The 19,273-nt window shown below is 36.1% G+C and overlaps 1 protein-coding gene across 3 annotated transcripts in view; it reads left to right on the forward strand.

Moving 5' to 3' along the window:
- Positions 1 to 19,273, forward strand: part of Nav3 (neuron navigator 3) — a 287,020-nt gene that overhangs the window by 138,928 nt on the left and 128,819 nt on the right. For all 3 annotated transcript variants that reach the window (XM_013019548.1, XM_013019554.1, XM_013019559.1), the window contains exons 8-9: positions 90 to 1,116; positions 11,407 to 11,522. In XM_013019548.1, the coding sequence (XP_012875002.1) occupies positions 90 to 1,116; positions 11,407 to 11,522 (1,143 nt within the window). The remainder of the gene's footprint in view (positions 1 to 89; positions 1,117 to 11,406; positions 11,523 to 19,273) is intronic.

The following is a 19,273-nucleotide window of genomic DNA, read 5'->3' on the forward strand; positions in this document are numbered from 1 at the left end:
CTATGTATCTATAGTGAAGAGCTTAATGTTGTGACACAAATGATCAAGACTAATTGGCTTTTCTTTATTTCTCCCTTAACCATGTTCAGAATCCTCCAAAGGACCTCAGCCACCTTCAGGTATAAATGGTAATGTACCGCCTCCCAGCATGGCTGGGCAGCCCCCTGCCTCTGCTATCCCTTCTCCGAGTGCCAGCAAACCATGGCGCAGCAAGTCCATGAATGTCAAGCACAGTGCCACGTCTACCATGTTGACTGTGAAGCAGTCAAGCCCAGCCACCTCCCCCACACCATCTTCAGACAGATTGAAGCCACCTGTCTCAGAAGGAGTCAAAACTGCTCCCACAGGACAGAAATCCATGCTTGAAAAATTCAAGTTGGTCAATGCCCGGACTGCATTACGTCCCCCGCAGTCTTCCAGTTCAGGACTCGGTGATGGTGGGAAGGATGATGATGTCTTTTCTGAATCTGGTGAGATAGAAAGTTTTAACCCTGCTCTGACTAGTGGTGGCTCCACAAACAGCAGTCCCAAAGTGTCACCTAAATTGACCCCTCCGAAGGCTGGAAGCAAAAATCTCAGCAATAAAAAGTCTTTGCTACAGCCAAAAGAAAAAGAGGAAAAGAACAGAGACAAAAGTAAGGTGTGCACCGAAAAACCAGTCAAGGAAGAAAAGGATCAGTTGACCGAGACAGCTCCAAAAAAGACCTCTAAGATTGCAAGCTTGATCCCAAAGGGCAGTAAGACACCAGCAGCCAAGAAGGAAAGCCTAATTCCATCTTCCAGTGGGATTCCAAAACCTGGCTCGAAGGTGCCAACAGCAAAGCAAACCATTTCACCAGGCAGCACAGCAAGCAAAGAGTCAGAAAAATTCAGGACTACCAAGGGAAGCCCTTCCCAGTCCTTACCCAAACCCATAACCTCAGAGAAAGCAAGCACATCCAGTTTCCCCGTTCCCTTGGAGGGAAGGGAAGCTGGCCACGCTTCTCCCTCCAGTTCCTGTATGGGACAATCAGCACAAAGCAGTGGGCAGAGCACAGGAAATGGTGCTGTCCAACTCCCTCAGCAGCAGCAACACAGTCACCCGAATACTGCCACGGTGGCTCCATTCATTTACAGGTAAGGTAGTCCTCTGTATGTCCAGGCATCCCAGGGGGCATGATCAACTGGCGGCACATCAAGAATATTGTTGGAATAGCGTGTGAGATGGTCATTTTGCAATATTTCATTCTTAAATGAGAGCCCTAGAATTTAATAGGATACCTTAGTCCAGAAAACCTTCCAAACTAACCAAGTCCAATTTTCTCACCCTTTCTCCCCTCTTCCTTATCTTTCCCCTTCTCCTCCTCCTCCTCCCTCTTCTCTTCTTTTACCTTCTTCCCTATTTTCCCTCCCCACATCTCTAGACAGACAAACAGATCTACCTATACCTAGCTTTCACCTATCTGTGTATCTATCTACATATCTATCTATCTACGTATCTATGTATCTATCTATGTATCTATCTATCTTAGATATTGATGCCTTCAGAAATTAACTTAGTTGTTGAAAGAAAGAATCAGGGTGTCATACATTTCTCCCAAGTTTAATACTATTGTAGTACCAATGGCTACTATTAACAGTAGCAGACCTTAAAATAATTCTCAATGTCATGGCACATTGTTTGTTTTCATTCCTGGGAGGAATATACATCATCATGAGTAAAGAGGTAACTTTGCTGGGTGCCAGTGGCTCATTTCTGGGCAGGAAAGTTGGTGAGATTCTTATCTTCAATAAGCTACTCAAAAAAAAAAAGCTAGAAGTGTAGCTGTGGCTCAAGTGGTAGAGCACAAAGAGGTTCAGGAACAGCTCCCAGGCCCTTGATTTCAAGACCTAGAATTGGCAAAGAAAAAAAAAGACAACTCTGAGGTACACAGATGTTGATTTAATCCAAGATGTGCTACTTACTAGTTGCATGATCTGTCTGTCAAATTATATGACATCTTGTAGTGTCATTTTCTTCAGCTGTCAAATAGAAATAATTCACTGAATAGAACTTTAAGTAGACAAATAAGTTATTTGCATAATTAGCATATATCTGTCTCTTTGTTTTATATTTCATATATTTATATTACTATATTTTTGTTTTGTGAGCATTAATATATATATATACCTATTCCATAAACAAAATTATGTATTCTACTATACAGTTATAGTCTGTGGTGTGTTTTAATCAATTAGACATCTGTCTCCTTTGAGGCTGATTTAATTTACTGGCTGGTTAGTGTAGATCTGATCTAGGGAAGAATATTGACTATATCATTTAAAATTTTGTTATATTAAGCCAGGAGCCAGTGGTTCACATCTATAATCCTAACTACTCAAGCAACTGAGATCTGATTTTTTTTTCATTTGTGTTAACATTTTTTGGTTTATTTTTATTGTAAAAATACTGTACAGAAAGGTTATAGTTACATGAGTAAGGTAATGAATACATTTCCTATGGAGCCTCGTTGCCTCCTCCTTTGTTTTTCCCCTGCTACCCCTTCTCCCACCATGAGATCTGATTTTTGTATGGTATTTTATTTATTGGGTGCTCACATAATAAAAATTTATGTGAGATATACAGGGATTTTTATCATTTAAATATGACCATAAACTCATAAGACAGTGATATTATCTCCATTTTCCAGAGATGAAAACCCAGATTTGATTTTCCTAGCACTTGGGAGGTGGAGGCAATTGTTACTGGATATAGAAGCCAGTGAGGGCTAAGACAATCCCATTAAAAAAAAGCCCCAAACTCATTTATAATAGAAAATAGTTCATTGTTAATAATTACTAGAAATTTAAAATATTAACACATATTTTGTATGTGTAGGCATGCGTATATATGGTATTTAAAAATAAATAGTCTGTACATAATAGGAAAATTAAGGGCTGGTGGTGATTTTTATTCTTTTTCTTGGACAAATGTGGGTCATTCTAGGTCAGTAACTATTCCTTCTGGGATTTTATATATGCTTCATAATACTCTTTCTTCCTGCAGGCAGTTAATGGACTTCATATAATCTGTTTCTGACTGAGTACAAGTCATTTTACATACAGTTTTTGTGACTTATTTTTGTGACTTAATCTCTGTAAAAATGATTAAATTATTTTGAAGTTTTATAACCTTTACCCACTTAATAAGAACTGATATCAAAAAGTGAAGTATTTGAGAAAGGATATTAACTTTAATATAAGAAGTTCTCCATAATGATTTGAAATTGGAAAAGGCTATATTTTTAAAGTTTAAAAATGTTCTCCAGATAGATTTAATAAGTGGTAAAATGGTCTCTTGCCATAGTTTAGACAAAAGGAAATCACCAACTACTTTCCCATTTATGTATCTATCTTTAATTCTGAAAATAATACATTAAGCGTGCAGAGGTTAAAAGCATTCTGTGTCCCTGGGCAGATCAGTCTGTTGGGGATATGAGAACATAATCAAATACAGAAAAGTAAACACAACACACAGAATTAATGTGGAAGAAAGGGATTTAAAAAAAATTCTGCACAAGAATTCAACTAATTAATGCCTCGCAGAAATTTTGAAATAACAGGTGAGGGTTGAGTTGGAATTTATCAGGTAGAAGGAAGGTAGCTGAGTTCTTATCAGATTTGAAATCCTATAGGTTTATAGCTCAGACAAGATGGAAAAATTAACACGTTAACAATGGAATGAATGCACTACAAATGCTAATCCTGATGTTAGTATCTGTGACCATGTGATTGGTAGACGAAAGAAATTTAGTGAATAAAGTTGTAAAAGTGTCTTCTCTTTCTCATTCATTCAATTTTTACCTAGTACAACAAACTGTTTCTTCACCACCTATTTTTGCATTTCTTTTTATTTCTACTCCACCAATTCGTACCTTGTTTTCCAGTTTCCAGTGCATCACCAGAGCCCTTTGTAATAAAATCTCTCACATAGCAAGCACTCTAGTCTCCTGAAACTGTAGGTCATATACATTGTGATCCCTGATTTATGGTACTTAGACATACAATACAGGAGCAATATTGGGATTCCAACTCATGGCCTCAAACTTGCTAGTTAAGTACTCTTATCACTGGAACCTCATCTCCAGCCCATTTTGTTTCAATTACTTTTTCAGATAGGGTCTCACATTTTTGACAAAACCACCTTCAGATTATGCTCCTCAAATCTACATCTCACATGTAGCTACATGACAGCTATTGCACTATGTTAGCTTTATTGTTCAGATGCAGTCTCACTAACTTTTTCCCTTGGTTGGCCTTGAACCACAATCCTCGCTAACTCTACCTTCTAGGATTGTAAATATGTACAACTGCACCTGACTTGCAGGGTTGTTGCTTTTGTTGCTGTTTGTTTTGTTTTGATCTTGGAGCTTGAGCTCAGGACCTGGGTGTGGTCCTTGAGTTTTTGTGCTCCAGTCTGGACTCTGCCACTTAATTTACAGCCTCACTTCCAGTTTTTTTCTGCTGTTTAGGTGGAGATTAGAGTCTCCTGGACTTTTCTGCCTGAGTTGCTTTGAACCTTGCTCCTCAGATCTCAGCCTCCTGAGTAGCTAGGATTACAGGCTTGAGCCACCAGTGTATGGCCAATTTGTTGACTTTGTGATTATGTGCAAATGATAGCATTCAGTAGAAACTGTACTTTGGTCTTTTTCTGGTGCAGTAGGATTTGATTTATACTGGGAAGTGGCAGAAAGTTATGATATTCCTCATGTTTAGTATATTCAGTGCATTTTAGATGTGATATTTTCAATTTATAATGGGTTTATTAAGATTTAGCCCATGACAAGTTGAAAAGCATCTCTCTTATTTCAATTCATGATTTCCCTTATATTAAAAAATTCAAAACTTACCACGATTTAGGTAATCTGAGCCCTATGTGATGCAATCCTCAACCACGTTCATACTCTTCTATCCCTTATTACATGGTATCCTAGCCATCTTTTTGTTGTTCATACCACCTCAACTGGCTATAGAGACTTTATAGATGTTTGCTCTGCTGAGATGACTTTCTTACTTGAACAGTGAGTCCCTATCTTGTCTTTAAATCTCTCTTCATAGGCTATACCCTATGTCAACCATTCCCCTGCCACTAGTATCTCATCTTTCTTAGGACATATCTGCTATTTTCCTTTTTATATATTAGCTGGTATTTTGCCTCCATCTCCCACTACACTGAGAACACCTATTTTATATTTCTTATTTGACAACAGATTCTACTTATTAGTAGACACCAGTGACACAGTGAAAGGTACATAGTTACTTTAGGTAGAAAGTGGGAACACAGGCAAAAATGTACACTATAGGAGAAAAAAATTCTGAAGTCTATTATGGAGAAGGTCAGTTATCTTCTTTCATTAGCTACATGGAAGAAGTGTCAAGGATGGAGGAGAACGGCTCTCACCTGGGATGTATTTGTCCTCCCTTCCATTTTCCAATGTAGTGACGAGGCAGGTATCTTAAGGTGCAGCAAAATGTGTTGAAACTTCTTGGATATGGAATAGACTTGGTATAATAAGACTGCAAAAGAAGTAGAGAATTGGTTTAAGCTGTTAGGATCAGGGAGAGTGAACCTTCAGTGAATCACAGGAAGGAAAGCAGGATTTGGACATAAGGAGAAAGAGAGGCTAAAAGGAAAATATACTAATAAAGGGACCATATGAACAAGGTCAATACAACACATGTAAAATGGTCATCAATAGCTTGGGATGTGTGTATGTGTGTGTGAGTGTTCAAGCATGTGTGTGTGTATGTATGCATTTGAGCATAAATGTAGGAAATATAAGGAAAAATCACTGTGAATTACTTCAAAATGTAAATTAGATTGTGATAGGAAAGATGAGCCAGATTAATTGTCTAAAATGAGGAACAATTGATCAATTCTCAGGTAGTATTTTTTTTTTTTAATACTTGAAAGATAAGGATTTCCTTTAAAGGAAATTTTATTGTTCCTTTTTTTCCTTCTCTTTCTTCGTATTTTATTATTTTACCTTTTTGGAATTTAAGAACTATTACTCCCCTCTTCTATAGACTTTACAGAATGCCTTTCCGCCTCTCAAATGTCATTTCTCTTTGCAATTATTTCGGCATTCATTATTTGCATGGTTCCCATGTTTACATTCCCATGAATATAGTAAGTTAATTGTTTAGCTAAGGAGACAAAAGACACATATGTTTCTTAATAAACCTGTCTTTTTAAGAATGTCATCCTCCACAGAAATATAAAATAATTGGCAACTAGATTCACAACTCAGTTTTCAAGATCTACATTCATTGTGGTAAATATAAAGCAAAGACCTAGAGGCAAAGAGAGTGAATAAAGATATCAGCAATTCTCAAGAGAGAAAAATACTGAACCCTAGGGAAGGCAAGATGCTCTTAATGAAGAGAAAACCATTATTTTTCTAAGCCCATTAATTAAGTATAACGTGAATCCCTATGTGCACATTTGATTTGTTAAATTAGGTCAAACAATGACAAATTGAGAGGTTGTTCCTTCTTTGGATATAAGAGGTTGTAGCTTACTGAAAAGCATCAAGAATTTTCAGAACAAATTTTGGTTATAAGAAGGTTGTTTTGTTTGTTTGTTTTTGTTTTTTGAGATTACAGATTGGCCCAAGGGTGTGACATGGAAAACTGACTTTCGATTATGCTATGTTCTAAAGACAAAGAATGCAAAGACAAAGAGTGTTTTGAAATGCTTACGCATGAGGTTTGAAGTTTGGCTTATTTGTTGAACCAGTAGATTGATTAGGAGGAGCTGTAAGTTTACAAAGATTGAGATGTCCAGCCTATAACCATCATCTAAACACAGCTTTGTAAGCCCTGCAGCTACTATTAGAGATTATACAGCAATTGTGGTTTTATGTGAACCAGATATAATTGGTCATCAGCACAAACTAAACTTATTGAATGCTTGCCTTGCAAGCTTGCTTCTGCTAGGTTTGATACATCTCTATGCACTAGGGAGTAAATTAAATTCTCTCACACAGCAATATTTTAGACAAAGTACTAGTGTGTAAAATACTGCTGTTGGCTTGGCCTTCTCTCTGCAGAGATATTTATAAACCACTTGTTGTTACTTGGATTTGAGATTTCCTTTCAGATTTTTTGAATAAATTGTAAATTTGTACCAATTTATAACACTACTGCAAACAACTACTATCTTCATGGCACACAGAATCTAGGAACCTTGTTCAAGTTTTACTAATTGTTGCCAAAATACCAACAGTAATAACTTAGTTCTTATAGTTTCCTAATAGCCCTCAGTCTGGAACATTCTTTCAGCCTTTGCCTGACTTCCGTGACACTGTTATATTGAAACATTGCATATTTCTTAATTTGAGTTTGTCCGGTATTTCCTTATGAGTAGATTATGATATACTTCCCTGGTATCACATTCACTGTACCAATAGCAGTCATTTTCATTAGTGCATTTCATCCAGTTGTGACAAGACAGCAGATAAAAACAGCTTAAAGGAATGAACATTTATTTTGCCTCCTGGTTCCAGAAGTTACAGCCTTTAGTCAGCTTACTCCATTGTTTCTGGAACTGACATGAGACACAATGTCATAGTGGAAGAACAGCCAGGAAGCAGAGAGAAAGAGGCACAAAGGGATCAATCAGTGTGTGTGTGTGTGTGTGTGTGTGTGTGTGTGTGTGTGTGTGCAAAGATCCAAAGGCAAGCCCCCAGCGACCAACTTTCTCCAACAAAGTTCCACCTCCCACAGTTCTATCCTTTCCAATAATTTATTTGTATTTTGTATCCATCAGTAAATTATGGTTATCTAATGGTGTCTGAAAACACCTATACACAGAGATTTGTCTGTTTACTCACTTTCTAGGCTTCTTCCAACCCAATCTGTTTAAAAATTAAGGTTACCTATGTAGTATGTATGCACACATTTATGTCATTATTCATATCTTAAGAATGAATCACTACATAAATATCCATATTGATGAAACTGGAATTTTGAAGTTTGCTAGGATCTAAGATTTATTACCAAGTTCATTTAAATGGCCAGTAATTAAAGTCTGAAATCTAGAGTGGATGTTGTCATATTTAATCCTGTCTGCTATTGACCTACTAACTAAATTGTTTGTTGTCTTGAAACTCCTTAAATATACTAAGCCACTCAGTGTTCAGAGTCATGTGAATAGAGTAACACTATAGAGTCACAATTAGTAGACCAACATTTACAGGCAACCTGATTCAAGCATGAGTTAGTAATCTGTCACATTGTTAGGTAAGGGTAGTCATTTGACTCTAGCAGCCTCAATTTCTTTTATCTGAGGTACCTTTTCCTTAAGGTTGTAATGAAGCTTGAAGGATATGCCATAGGTCATATGACAGAACACTTGGCATCTAGAAAGTGTAAAAAAGTGAATAATGGTATTTAGACCAATCATATGTGAAATCTAGACCTTTAATTCCTACAAATTAGTAACATTCTATAAAGCTATGGGCCTTGCATAGTAAAACTTCCAACATTTAAGCCATGTACTTAAAATGCTCTGTGTGTGTGTGTGTGTGTGTGTGTGTGTGTGTGTGTGTAGTTTCGTAGTTTCAGTAAATATTTAAGTTAATCTTGTTGAGATAGTCTGCACAGGCTTTAAAAATTTTTAATGGAACATCATGGTACTCCTGTTTGCTTTTTCAAGTCAGTAGGATGGAAATATCAATTTATATGGGAGATGTAATTACACTTCAGTATTTACTCTGTCAAAATATATTTTTGATACTGAAGTATCTATCATTTGTTTGCTAAGTCAGCTCATATATGTTTTATTTAATTGGTATGAAGTAAGCAAAAAAGAGGACATTTTGTGATTATCCAGAGATAACACTCTTTTGATCGTTTGTACAGATATTAAATTTTTACCACTTAGAATTGACTATTTTTCCCACTGGCATTAAAATCTAATTCCACTTTCTCAAACTGAGATTTGGAAATAGAAGAGAAATAGATAGCTTGCAACATACACAGAGATTTCTATTCACAATATTAAATGGATACAAACCAAGGCTGATGCCCAGCTTGTTTTCAGAATGAATTGAAATGTAACTTTTCTGTCTTTTCTAATGATCAGTCTGCTTCTGTATCTTGCTAGTGTAAATAACTCATACAAGGAATACCTTGAGAAACATGTAAACAAACCTGAACATAAATCAGATTATCTTGTGACTTAAAGTAAAAGATATTGAAGAATGAATCAACCAGAGCTATACACTGTCACATTAAGAAAATAAAGGCTTTTGAGTCAAGACTGAGCTATGTGAAAGTTATTCATATTTCTGAAAGTGTGTTTCAGGCAAGTTGTAATGGTGATTTTAGCCAAGGGAACTGAATAATAAATCTTACATGGTAAAGAAGAGAACTACTTCCTGAGAAATGCTTTAAGGACATGTTCTGAATAGAGCAAAATCACTACACCCAAAGCATATTCTGAATATTCTGTTCTAGATCAATTTTACACAAGATATTGTGAATCTCTATACATAATCTATATGACCACACACATTCTGGTTCTTTTTTTACTGTGAAAATACTGTACAGAGGGGTTATAATTACACGGGCAAGATAATGAGTGCATTTCTTATCAAGCATTGTAGCCTCCTCCTTTGTTTCCTCTTCCCATCCCTTCCTATCCTTCCCCCCCGTCCCCCCCTCAACCCTCCTCCCCCCCCAATCCTTCTCCCCCATCCCCCCCCACCAAAGTTGTAACATTCTGGTTCTTGTGACAGCTCTGCTCTTGGTCTAATAAGGACTAATTCGCATCAGGCATTAGACAGTCATCTCAGTGAACAAATCAATGTGATATAGCTTCTAAGAGATGAGTCCAGCTCACCATAGCACACTACCTTTGGCACATATTTGGCAGGCTGATAGTCAATCTTGGGGACCTAATCTCACTTTATACTTTATATTCTAATAAAACCTTTAGAAAACATGGAGGACTTTTTATTCTGAATGAAAAGGCTGAGAAACTTATAAGGAAGGTATAATGGGTCATGAGAAATGAGTCCAAGTAGAAGAATATACAACAGTGTACTTGAGAAAAATGGGGGAGACAGTAATAGTTGAGAACCAAGGGACAAAGAGGAAGAGAAAAAGAAAGGGGAAAATGGAAATCAGATATGCTCCCTGTTTTAATGTTCAACAGAAGTCCATATACCCCAAGAGATTGCCTCTTTGGAACTTTAGTAATAGTAACAGTTGAGATCATGACTATTTTGCAGAACCCTTTTAATAGAAGAATAAACTGAAGTTCAGATATACCAAGTAACTGGACAATATCACTCAAGTTGACAGCTAGTGGAAGACCCATGTTTTACACTCAAACCCAATATATGCACCATTATGCACACTTTCATCCATGTGTTTCCTCTGACAATAATACTGTCTTACTGTCACTACACATATAATTTATTGACTTGGTTAGCAAACATTTCTTGAGTGAAACAGATACGTTAGGCTTAAGACTATACATTGGATGTGTACAATGAAAAATTTTTAAACATGGAGAAGAGTGGATAAGTTGAGAGACAGCATTGATCATATAACTACAGTATCTTGATATTACCAGTGTATTAATTATTCAAAAGTAGATCTAGTACACACTTTTTGCTTCCAAGTGGGAATTTCACCTGATCAATGAAATTTCCAAGTATTATAGACAGACATTTGAAATGAGACTTGAAGACAAATACTGCATTATATGATGTGGAGAGGAAAATAGTCAAGTGTGAATATTCTGTTGAGGTAAGAAGCTATATAAAGTGCATTGGAAAACATAACCACAGTACAAAGAATAAATGGCAGACCAGGTACTGGTGAATCATACTTGTGATCCTAGCTATTTGGGAGCCTGAGAGCTGAGAATCTTGATTTGACGTCAGCCTGACCAGACAAAACTGAGAGACTCTTACCTTTTATTAACTAACAAATAGCCACATATAGCAATGTGGTTCAAGTTTTAGAGTAATAGCATGATCAAAATGAGAACTCATGGTCCTAGTTTATATCAGCCCAGGTACTGGTGTAAACAAAAGATAAAGAAGAAATATGTAAGATTCTAGTACATGGGAAACAAACCGTCAAATGCTCTATCAGTCTTTGGAGACTCCATAAGGATTATCCTACAGGCTTTCTGAAGTTTGTTGAGAAAAAATTATGAATTAAGTTTTGTAGACAATTGATGTGAAGTTATTTTTGTGGCATATAAAAGGATATATCAATCAGATAGAATATCTCTGGCAAAGGAAGGCTTACTTACCTTGATAGAAAACTCGTAATAAATGGATTTTTTCTCATGCTGGAGAATTTCTATTTCGATGAGTCACTGGTGACCACAGTTGTCATTTATTCTTTCTTCTTGGTTAATTTCAGAGCACATTCAGAAAATGAAGGGACCTCTTTACCATCTGCTCATTCCTGTACCAGTCCTACGAAGATGGATTCATCATATAGTAAGACTGCTAAGCAGTGCCTGGAGGAGATATCTGGTAAGTGACTGAATTGCTGGGTCAACCCTAATGATTTTTGGAATTTCCCTGTCATTCTTTTTTTTTTATCAGATCATACTTGTGCTATGGTTTTGCAAAACAATTCTGCACATTTCATACTCCTACACATTTCATAAATAATCTGTCTATTCTGGTTGTTGTTGCTGTTGTTGTTTGGGCCAGTCTTGGTGTTTAAACTCAGGGCCTGGCACTGTCCTTGAGCTTCTTTTGCTCTTGAGCACACAGTACCCACTTCCGGCTTTTTCTGTTTATGTGGTCCTAAGGAGTCAAACCCAGGGCTTCATGCATGCTAGGCAGGCATTCTTATCACCAAGCCACATCCCCAGACCAATTAGTCTATTCTTTTTGGAATAATCTTCTTGTGATACTAAAGCCAAGAGTAGTACTTCCAGAAGCTGATACTATGAGTTATTTTTTGTCACTCAGATTGAATTTAATCAGTGAAGACCTTGGTAACATTTTATGGCTAAAAAAACCATCTTGTGAATATATTTGAACTTTATTTTTATGTCAAATTCAACTGTGTTGCATTTTCAGTTCTGTGCTTTAAAAATATTTCTCCATGGTGGTTCCAAATGTGCATCTTGAAAAACTTATTAGGGATATTATGAAATCATCCCATATTATTTTATTATTATCCTGTATTACTTCCATTATTTTGTTAGTTGGCTTTTATAAAACTGGATATTCTTTGTAAGTTTCTAGAAGTCTTTGTAGCTCACTGATTTTCTGCAACCCATAGTCTCAATGATATTGATATTTTTGTAACATTGCTAATGAGCTATGGGTGTTTTTGACTAGGGATACTTTGGTCTTAGTACTCAGGTAAATTGGCCTTTAAGATACAGAACTCAGATGGAGTTATTTTTGGAAGGGTGACATCCAGGTTTTATGAGTTTGGGAAACCTGTATGAATTGGGGAAGCCTGGGAATATTACCAAAATTTTTAAATTATTCATAATGTCTTGCAATAGGTTCAAGTGAGATTGGAGATCTACCACCGAAGTATTCCTTAATTACCTTTGACTCCATAATAAACCTATCTGGCATAATTTTACCTGAACAATTTGTAGTTTTCTACCATTTCATAGCAAACAGTCTCTTTATTTTCTTTAGAGAAAAGGACTCATGTAGAGTAAAACAAAGCAACTCTGTCTTGACAACAGTGCTAATTTCAGGAAGGGACACCTAGTTCAACCTAACTCAATTATAGCAAATGACATTCAATCTCAGAACTTTTCCTCAGACTCTTCTAAAAGAGATGTTTTCTTCCTCCACTTGACTTAAAGCTATCTAAGAAAGCTGGCATTGCTTGTAGTTACTTTAGCCCCCAAGTAAAACAAATGAAAACAACCTAAAAGCAGTGGAGAATGAACCTAAGGTCATTGTAGGAAATATCTGAGTACCTGAACAAGTCATGTCTGAAACTACCCTTCCCCTAATTCCTAAAAAATTTAGATATGTTAGTTCCATTCTATAATTTTTTTAAAATATGAAACATTTGCCTATTTATCATTATCCACAAGTTGCAAAGATATGAAGATTTTCCAGTGTGTTAAGGAGCAAACTTGGTTTGCATGGCAATATAGGTTTGCTAAATTCACTAAGTTAAGTGGAAAGCTAAGCCATTAAAATTTTTATCAAGCTATGGCTGATTAAAGATATAAAAACATTGTCAGTCATTAAGTGATAGTGATATTAAAGGTGTAATTACATTAAAATATCAAAAGATCAGAAATAAGTGATATGACATTTTTCAATTTGGAGCTTTTTTTTAGGAGGGTGGGGTTGTTCCTGGGGCTTGAACTCAGGTTTTGGGCTCTGTCCCTGAGCCTCTCCCTGCTCAAGGCTAACACTCTACCACTTGAGCCACAGTGCCACTTCTGACTTTGACTGAGTAGTTTATTGGATATAAGAGTCTCACAGATTTTCCTGCATAGGCTGGCTTCAAACTGTGATCCTCAGATCTTAGCCTCCTGAGTAGCTAGGATTATAGACATGAGCCACTGGTGTCCTTCCAGTTTGGAGATTTTTGTGTGAAAGAATATCTTTCAAAAATCTAAGTACACAATTTGTAATTCTTTTTCTTTGCCATGTTGTTTTAGAGAAAACTTGACGTTAACCTGATCTAATGGTGGTGGCTACTTTAATAATTATTATTATGCCATGTATAATTTATAGCAGTGAGTAAATGGGCTTATTGCTTCTACTTCATCCTATAAAATTCCTGACAAAACTTGGTGTTATAGGCTGGTTCAAGTTTATGATGTGGATTTTTACTACTTTGGCTTATGTTTTATTCTCTCATACATTGACAAAAAGAACCTGCCCTCTGCCATCTCTTTCCATTGCCAAGAGATATTGCCAAATGTAAGATGAGCCTAAATTCTCATTCTACTGATATCATTCAAGAAATTTTTCTTTTTTAAAAAAGAAAGTTTTTAGATTTTGTTTACTACATAGATTCACACTTTGTCTTATCCTTTTTTTCTTTTGTATAAGGCTGTCTGGCTGATGATTTATTTCCTGCGAAGTTTAACATATGTTTAATGTACTTTCCAACCTTTAATTAGAATTTATATTCAAATGGAAAATGTTGAGAGATACTAGATTTGTCTTGCTATTGGCAAAACTAGCATGCCATCTTTAAAAAGATGGCATTAAAATATTTAATATTTTAAAAATACCTGAGAATTCAAGAAATCATTTTAGAAATAAGAGTTTAGGTTTAACCACATGATAAGCTCATAGTTACATGTAGTTTTCTGACTTAGTAGAATTTGTACTAAATATTGGAAATATCTAGCATTGAAGACCTTTGCAAATGATCAGTAAGCTACCTTTTCCCTGAATGTTTATAAAGATCAAGTTCAGGTATTTCAAATCAGCTTATATTTTTTAAATTTAAATACTACATCATAATTATGTTTACTTAAGAGTTGAAAAGCATACTTTCTAGAACATTATAGTACCTGTACATTTAGGTCTTGGCAGAATTATAGTGATTTGCACTTTTGCTATTGATTGGATATATTTACTTATTTTGCATCCAAGCTTCTTCCTAATATTTGTATGTTTGAATCTAAATAAATATAAATATACTTATGTATAAATAAATTCATGCTCCAAACAAGCAGGCATAGATGTCTTTGGAGGAGCTAAACGTGGATTTTCTATCCTTGTTCACAGTAAACTTGTTCTAATGTAGTTCCAGGGGGAAAAACTACTGCAAATACATGTTACTAACAGTTATTTTTGACTAAGAAATCTACAAAAAAAATGCCATTGTAATGCTGTTTAGGTTAGCATGTCTTCAAAATGCATGTAGATTTTTCTCTACAGGCTCCACCTTACTAGTTTGATTAAATGTAGCCTGAGTCTTTTGGGGATCATTCTTGTAAGATGATCATTCTTCCTCCTGCACTGATCTAATAAATAAAATATGCACAGTAACATGCCATGACTATTCCTGAGCAGAAGTTTTAAGAGTTATTGTTTGGATCTCTTCTGTCTCCTTTCCCTCTCTCATGAGATCAACTGACAGAGTTGATCTCTGTGACCATGGATCTTAGAATACAGGGCATCTCTAAAATAAATACAAGTCAAATCTACACCAATATTCCATTTCACACCAACCAGCGTGGTATTCCTCAAGAAAATAAGTAAAATCAAATGTTAATGGGGATGCATGAGAATGGAATCCTAATACACTGTTGGTGGAACTCAGAATGGAGGCTCTTCCAAAAACTAAAAATTGATGTATCGTGAATCTTATCTACCACTCTTGGGCATTTATCTAAAGGAAATTAAATCAGTACACAAGAAAGTAAATTGACACATAAGATGCTTGCTTACTAAAGTGTATTGCAATAATCGTTATGGTAGAAACATACACACACACACACACACACACACACACCATGGAATATAAAAATACTGTCTTCAGGAAAATGGGTAAATCTGGAGATCATTATTTTGAGTATATTAAGCCAAACTCAGAAATTCAAATATCACGTGTTTGTTCTTGCTTATTTGATGATGCTAATAATAGTAGTACTATAATAGGACATGAATATAAAAGAGAGACTGAGATGGAATCAGTGGAGTGGTAAAAGGAGGGATACTAGTTGATGAAAAGGTTCAAAGGCTATTATGTAATATATATCTATAGATTATATTTGTATTCAGCATAGTGAAATCCATCACTGTTTAAAAAAGTGGGGAGAATAGAAGAGAATAAAGGGAATATGGTATCGAATTTGAATTTCTTCAAACTGTAATATGTGCATATGTGGAAATAAATAATATTTTAAATATATGTTAACTCAAAATAAAATAATTAAGGGCACTTAAACCAACAACATGGATTGGACATTAGTGTCAGCAAAAAAACCACATCATTTCTGACTACTGATATCATAGACTGCTTAATTCTTTTTTGAGGCCTGAACCAACCTGTCATTGAAGGAATTTTAGTTGACCTCTACCTATCAGATATCATTCTCAACAGTTGTTATACTCCAGAATGTCTCTTTATATTGTAAAATGTCCTGTAGGAAGCAAAATCATCTCCAGCTAAAACTCAACAGCGCAACACATCTCAAAGCAGGGCCCCAGAGCCAATAATACCTGGAAGTAAGTTAGAATTAGGCCTTCTCAGACCAACTTAATGAACATTATGAGACTCTACCTGGAAAGCTATACTTTAAAAAGTCATTTCCTTGGTTTGGAACTCTTCATTGGAAGAAGCAAAGTTTAAGGCAGTTGATGCACCAACACTCTTGTATAAAGACATAATTACTGCTTTTATTATACATATATAAAATCAATTCTTTTACCATCTAAAGTGTGTTAGAGCTCCCTCTTCTGTGAATGTATAAGATTTCCAGGCACTTTATCATATTCCAGATAATATAAATGTAATGTATTTAAACAAGTTTTATAACTTAAAAGGTAATTTTCTCAAAGCCTTTAAGTGTCCTGGGACAGTAACTCAAAGTGAAATTTAAACATATCTTCTTTAGGAATCTGAAGGGGAGTAGCATTTGACCATTTAAAAATATTTCAACGAAATTGTTTTTAGAATCCATAATGACTCGCAATGTTCAGTTTCAATGTTTTTTTTTCCATTTGTATTCACTTTATTTGAACATGTTGCATATGTAAATACATTTTTGTGGTTATGTGCCAGTACTGAGCTTGAACTCAGGGCCCTGTTTTCTCATAGCTGATATTCTACCACTTGACCCATGCCTCCAATTCTAGCTTTTTGCTGCTTAATTAGATATAAAGAGTCTCTCAAATTTGTTTGCTGAGGCTGACTTCAAACCTCAATCTTCATATCTCAGACTCTTAAGTTGCTAGGATTATAGGTATGAACCAATGTCACCCAGCTTAAATACAATTTTTGAAGAATAAAAATTTGGGCGTGGAGCGGTAGGAGATGGGAAAGGATGATCAAGGGAAACAAAGGAGGAGGCAACAATGCTTGATAAGAAATGTACTCATTACCTTGCTCATGTAATTGTAACCCCTCTGTATGGTATTTTCACAATAAAAAAGAAAAAAAATTGAGAATCAACATTCCATAATTCCTAAGTTTGTTTAATGTGAAATGCTATTACAGTTGTCTGTTAACTTAATTTCCATTTACATATTGCTAAATTAAGTACAAATATGATCAACTTTGATGGGAGGCATAAGGAAAAATTAACTTTGTAAAAGCTGTTACAATATTTAAAGACATAAATATTGAGTATTGTAATGCTAATTTATACATTTAGGATCTTACTCATTTCTCATAGTTGAGATTAATAATAAAAGGTAGAAAATCACAGTTTTACCACCTTAACTCTGAAGATTGATCAGAATTAAAATATCATCTTGAATGACTTGTATTTTTTAAAGTTTCTCATCTTACTCTTTTAACAAAAGATATTTGTGCACAGAAAATCCTAAACAGATTCTCTTTCATACTTTTTGCTTATCAGTAATACCCATAAAGGCTACTATATATATATATAGAGAGAGAGAGAGAGAGAGAGAGAGAGATAGATATAGATATATATAAAGTTTTTCTAAAATTTCTTTTTAGAAATATACAAAACCAATATAAGAAATTTGTCTTATAGTAAATATAACATACTAAATATTAAAAATGATGTTAATTGTGCTTTCATAGGTACATGGAATAGATTGGGGAAATGCTCAATATATTTAAAAAATCCCTAATGTACATTTTATGCTTTCTGTCACATTGTTGTATTCTATACACTTGCCCATAAACTTTCAATTGTATGCTTGGAGCCAGAATATTCAGGAAAAGACCTTCTGATTTACTTGTGCTACATTTTGTTAAAGAAAAGAAGGAAGAAACCTTGATTTTTATTGTCACATTAGGATTTTAGAATAGCTTCACAATAAGGGGGAAGAAAGATCCTAGAATCTGTCCTTTAAAAGATGATGTGCAGTCTTTCCCTTTAAAGCACGATCTGTCAGCGAGTAGGGAGAGTCAAGCTCCATTTTTTTTTCTGGTCCTTTACACTATTAAATGTAATTTGTGCTTTCACAGCACAATCCCCACATTCAGAAGGCAGACCTGCCAGCTTTGGCTGCTTGCAGCTATAGAGAACGAGTCTGTCATTCTAGGCATTGGGGTGTGTGTTGGGTGTGTGTGGGGTGTGTGTGTGTGTGTGTGTGTGTGTGTGTGTGTGTCAGTGTATGAGACTGGGTGGCTGAGAGTCATTTAAACGTGCCGAGGGTTTATCGTGTAGCATCCCTTTCTGGCTTGGTTCTGAAACCTGTGGCATTCTAGCTGGACAGCTGCTTCAGTGCCTCTGTTTTAATTTAGCAGGATGTTTGCTGCCATGGCAGCCAGCGGCTTCCACTGCAGCAGCAAGGAAGAGCCATAGATCTGAGAATGCAGGTGGAATACTAAAATGCGGGAGGCTTGTGCAGGGCTGGGCTTCCGTGCTTAATTTCTGCTCTTACTGGGCTCTGATGCGGAAGCTGTACTTGCTGCACTGGGTCAGCTCATTAGAGGAAAGGCTTGCGGACCTCGATCCGTTTAAGGGCTACTGGAGAGGCAAAGGAAGGTGCGAGGGGGGAGGGAAGACAGGCGTCGTTCATGCTTCGCTACCTTGCATTTGGAAACCCAGAAGCAATACAGAGAAATGTGGACCCACCATCCTGCAGACACACGCGATTGGATGAAGACAGGAAAACGTGGTTGGCTTGCCGGGCTACTTTTCAGCTGGAACAGAGTCTTTGGTGAACTCTTCTGTGCTTCAGGTCCATTTAAGCAAAATATGTGTAAGTACTGCTGATCAGTGATGCGATATGGCCAGCTCCTTTTGGTGGGCAGATCATTTTATCTTCCGTACCTATCTCCAGAGTCATCTGTGAGTGTTCGAGTCTGAGCCTTCGCTAAAGTGCATGCCTACGTTAAAACCGAAAGGGCTAGGTGCTATTGCAGTGTTTAAAAAGAAAAGGAAAGAAACAGAAAAGACAATATGAAATCGAATTGAAAGGAAGAACGCACTGGGAGAACCATGCAGCGGCGTGCTGAACTGTCTGTGTTTCAGAGTAAAGAAGTAAGGAAGAAGGGAGCTTGCCTACAGAAACAGAAGTCACTTACTAACCTGGTCCTCACCAGTGAAGGAGAGAGAAGACCCACTGTGCGCATTTCTAACTGGTTTGGAAATGCTGCAAAGGCCAGCCAGAGAGAATCT

This window comes from Dipodomys ordii, unplaced genomic scaffold (genome assembly GCF_000151885.1).
Source record: "Dipodomys ordii isolate 6190 unplaced genomic scaffold, Dord_2.0 Scaffold3, whole genome shotgun sequence".
Taxonomy (NCBI): Eukaryota; Metazoa; Chordata; class Mammalia; order Rodentia; family Heteromyidae; genus Dipodomys; species Dipodomys ordii.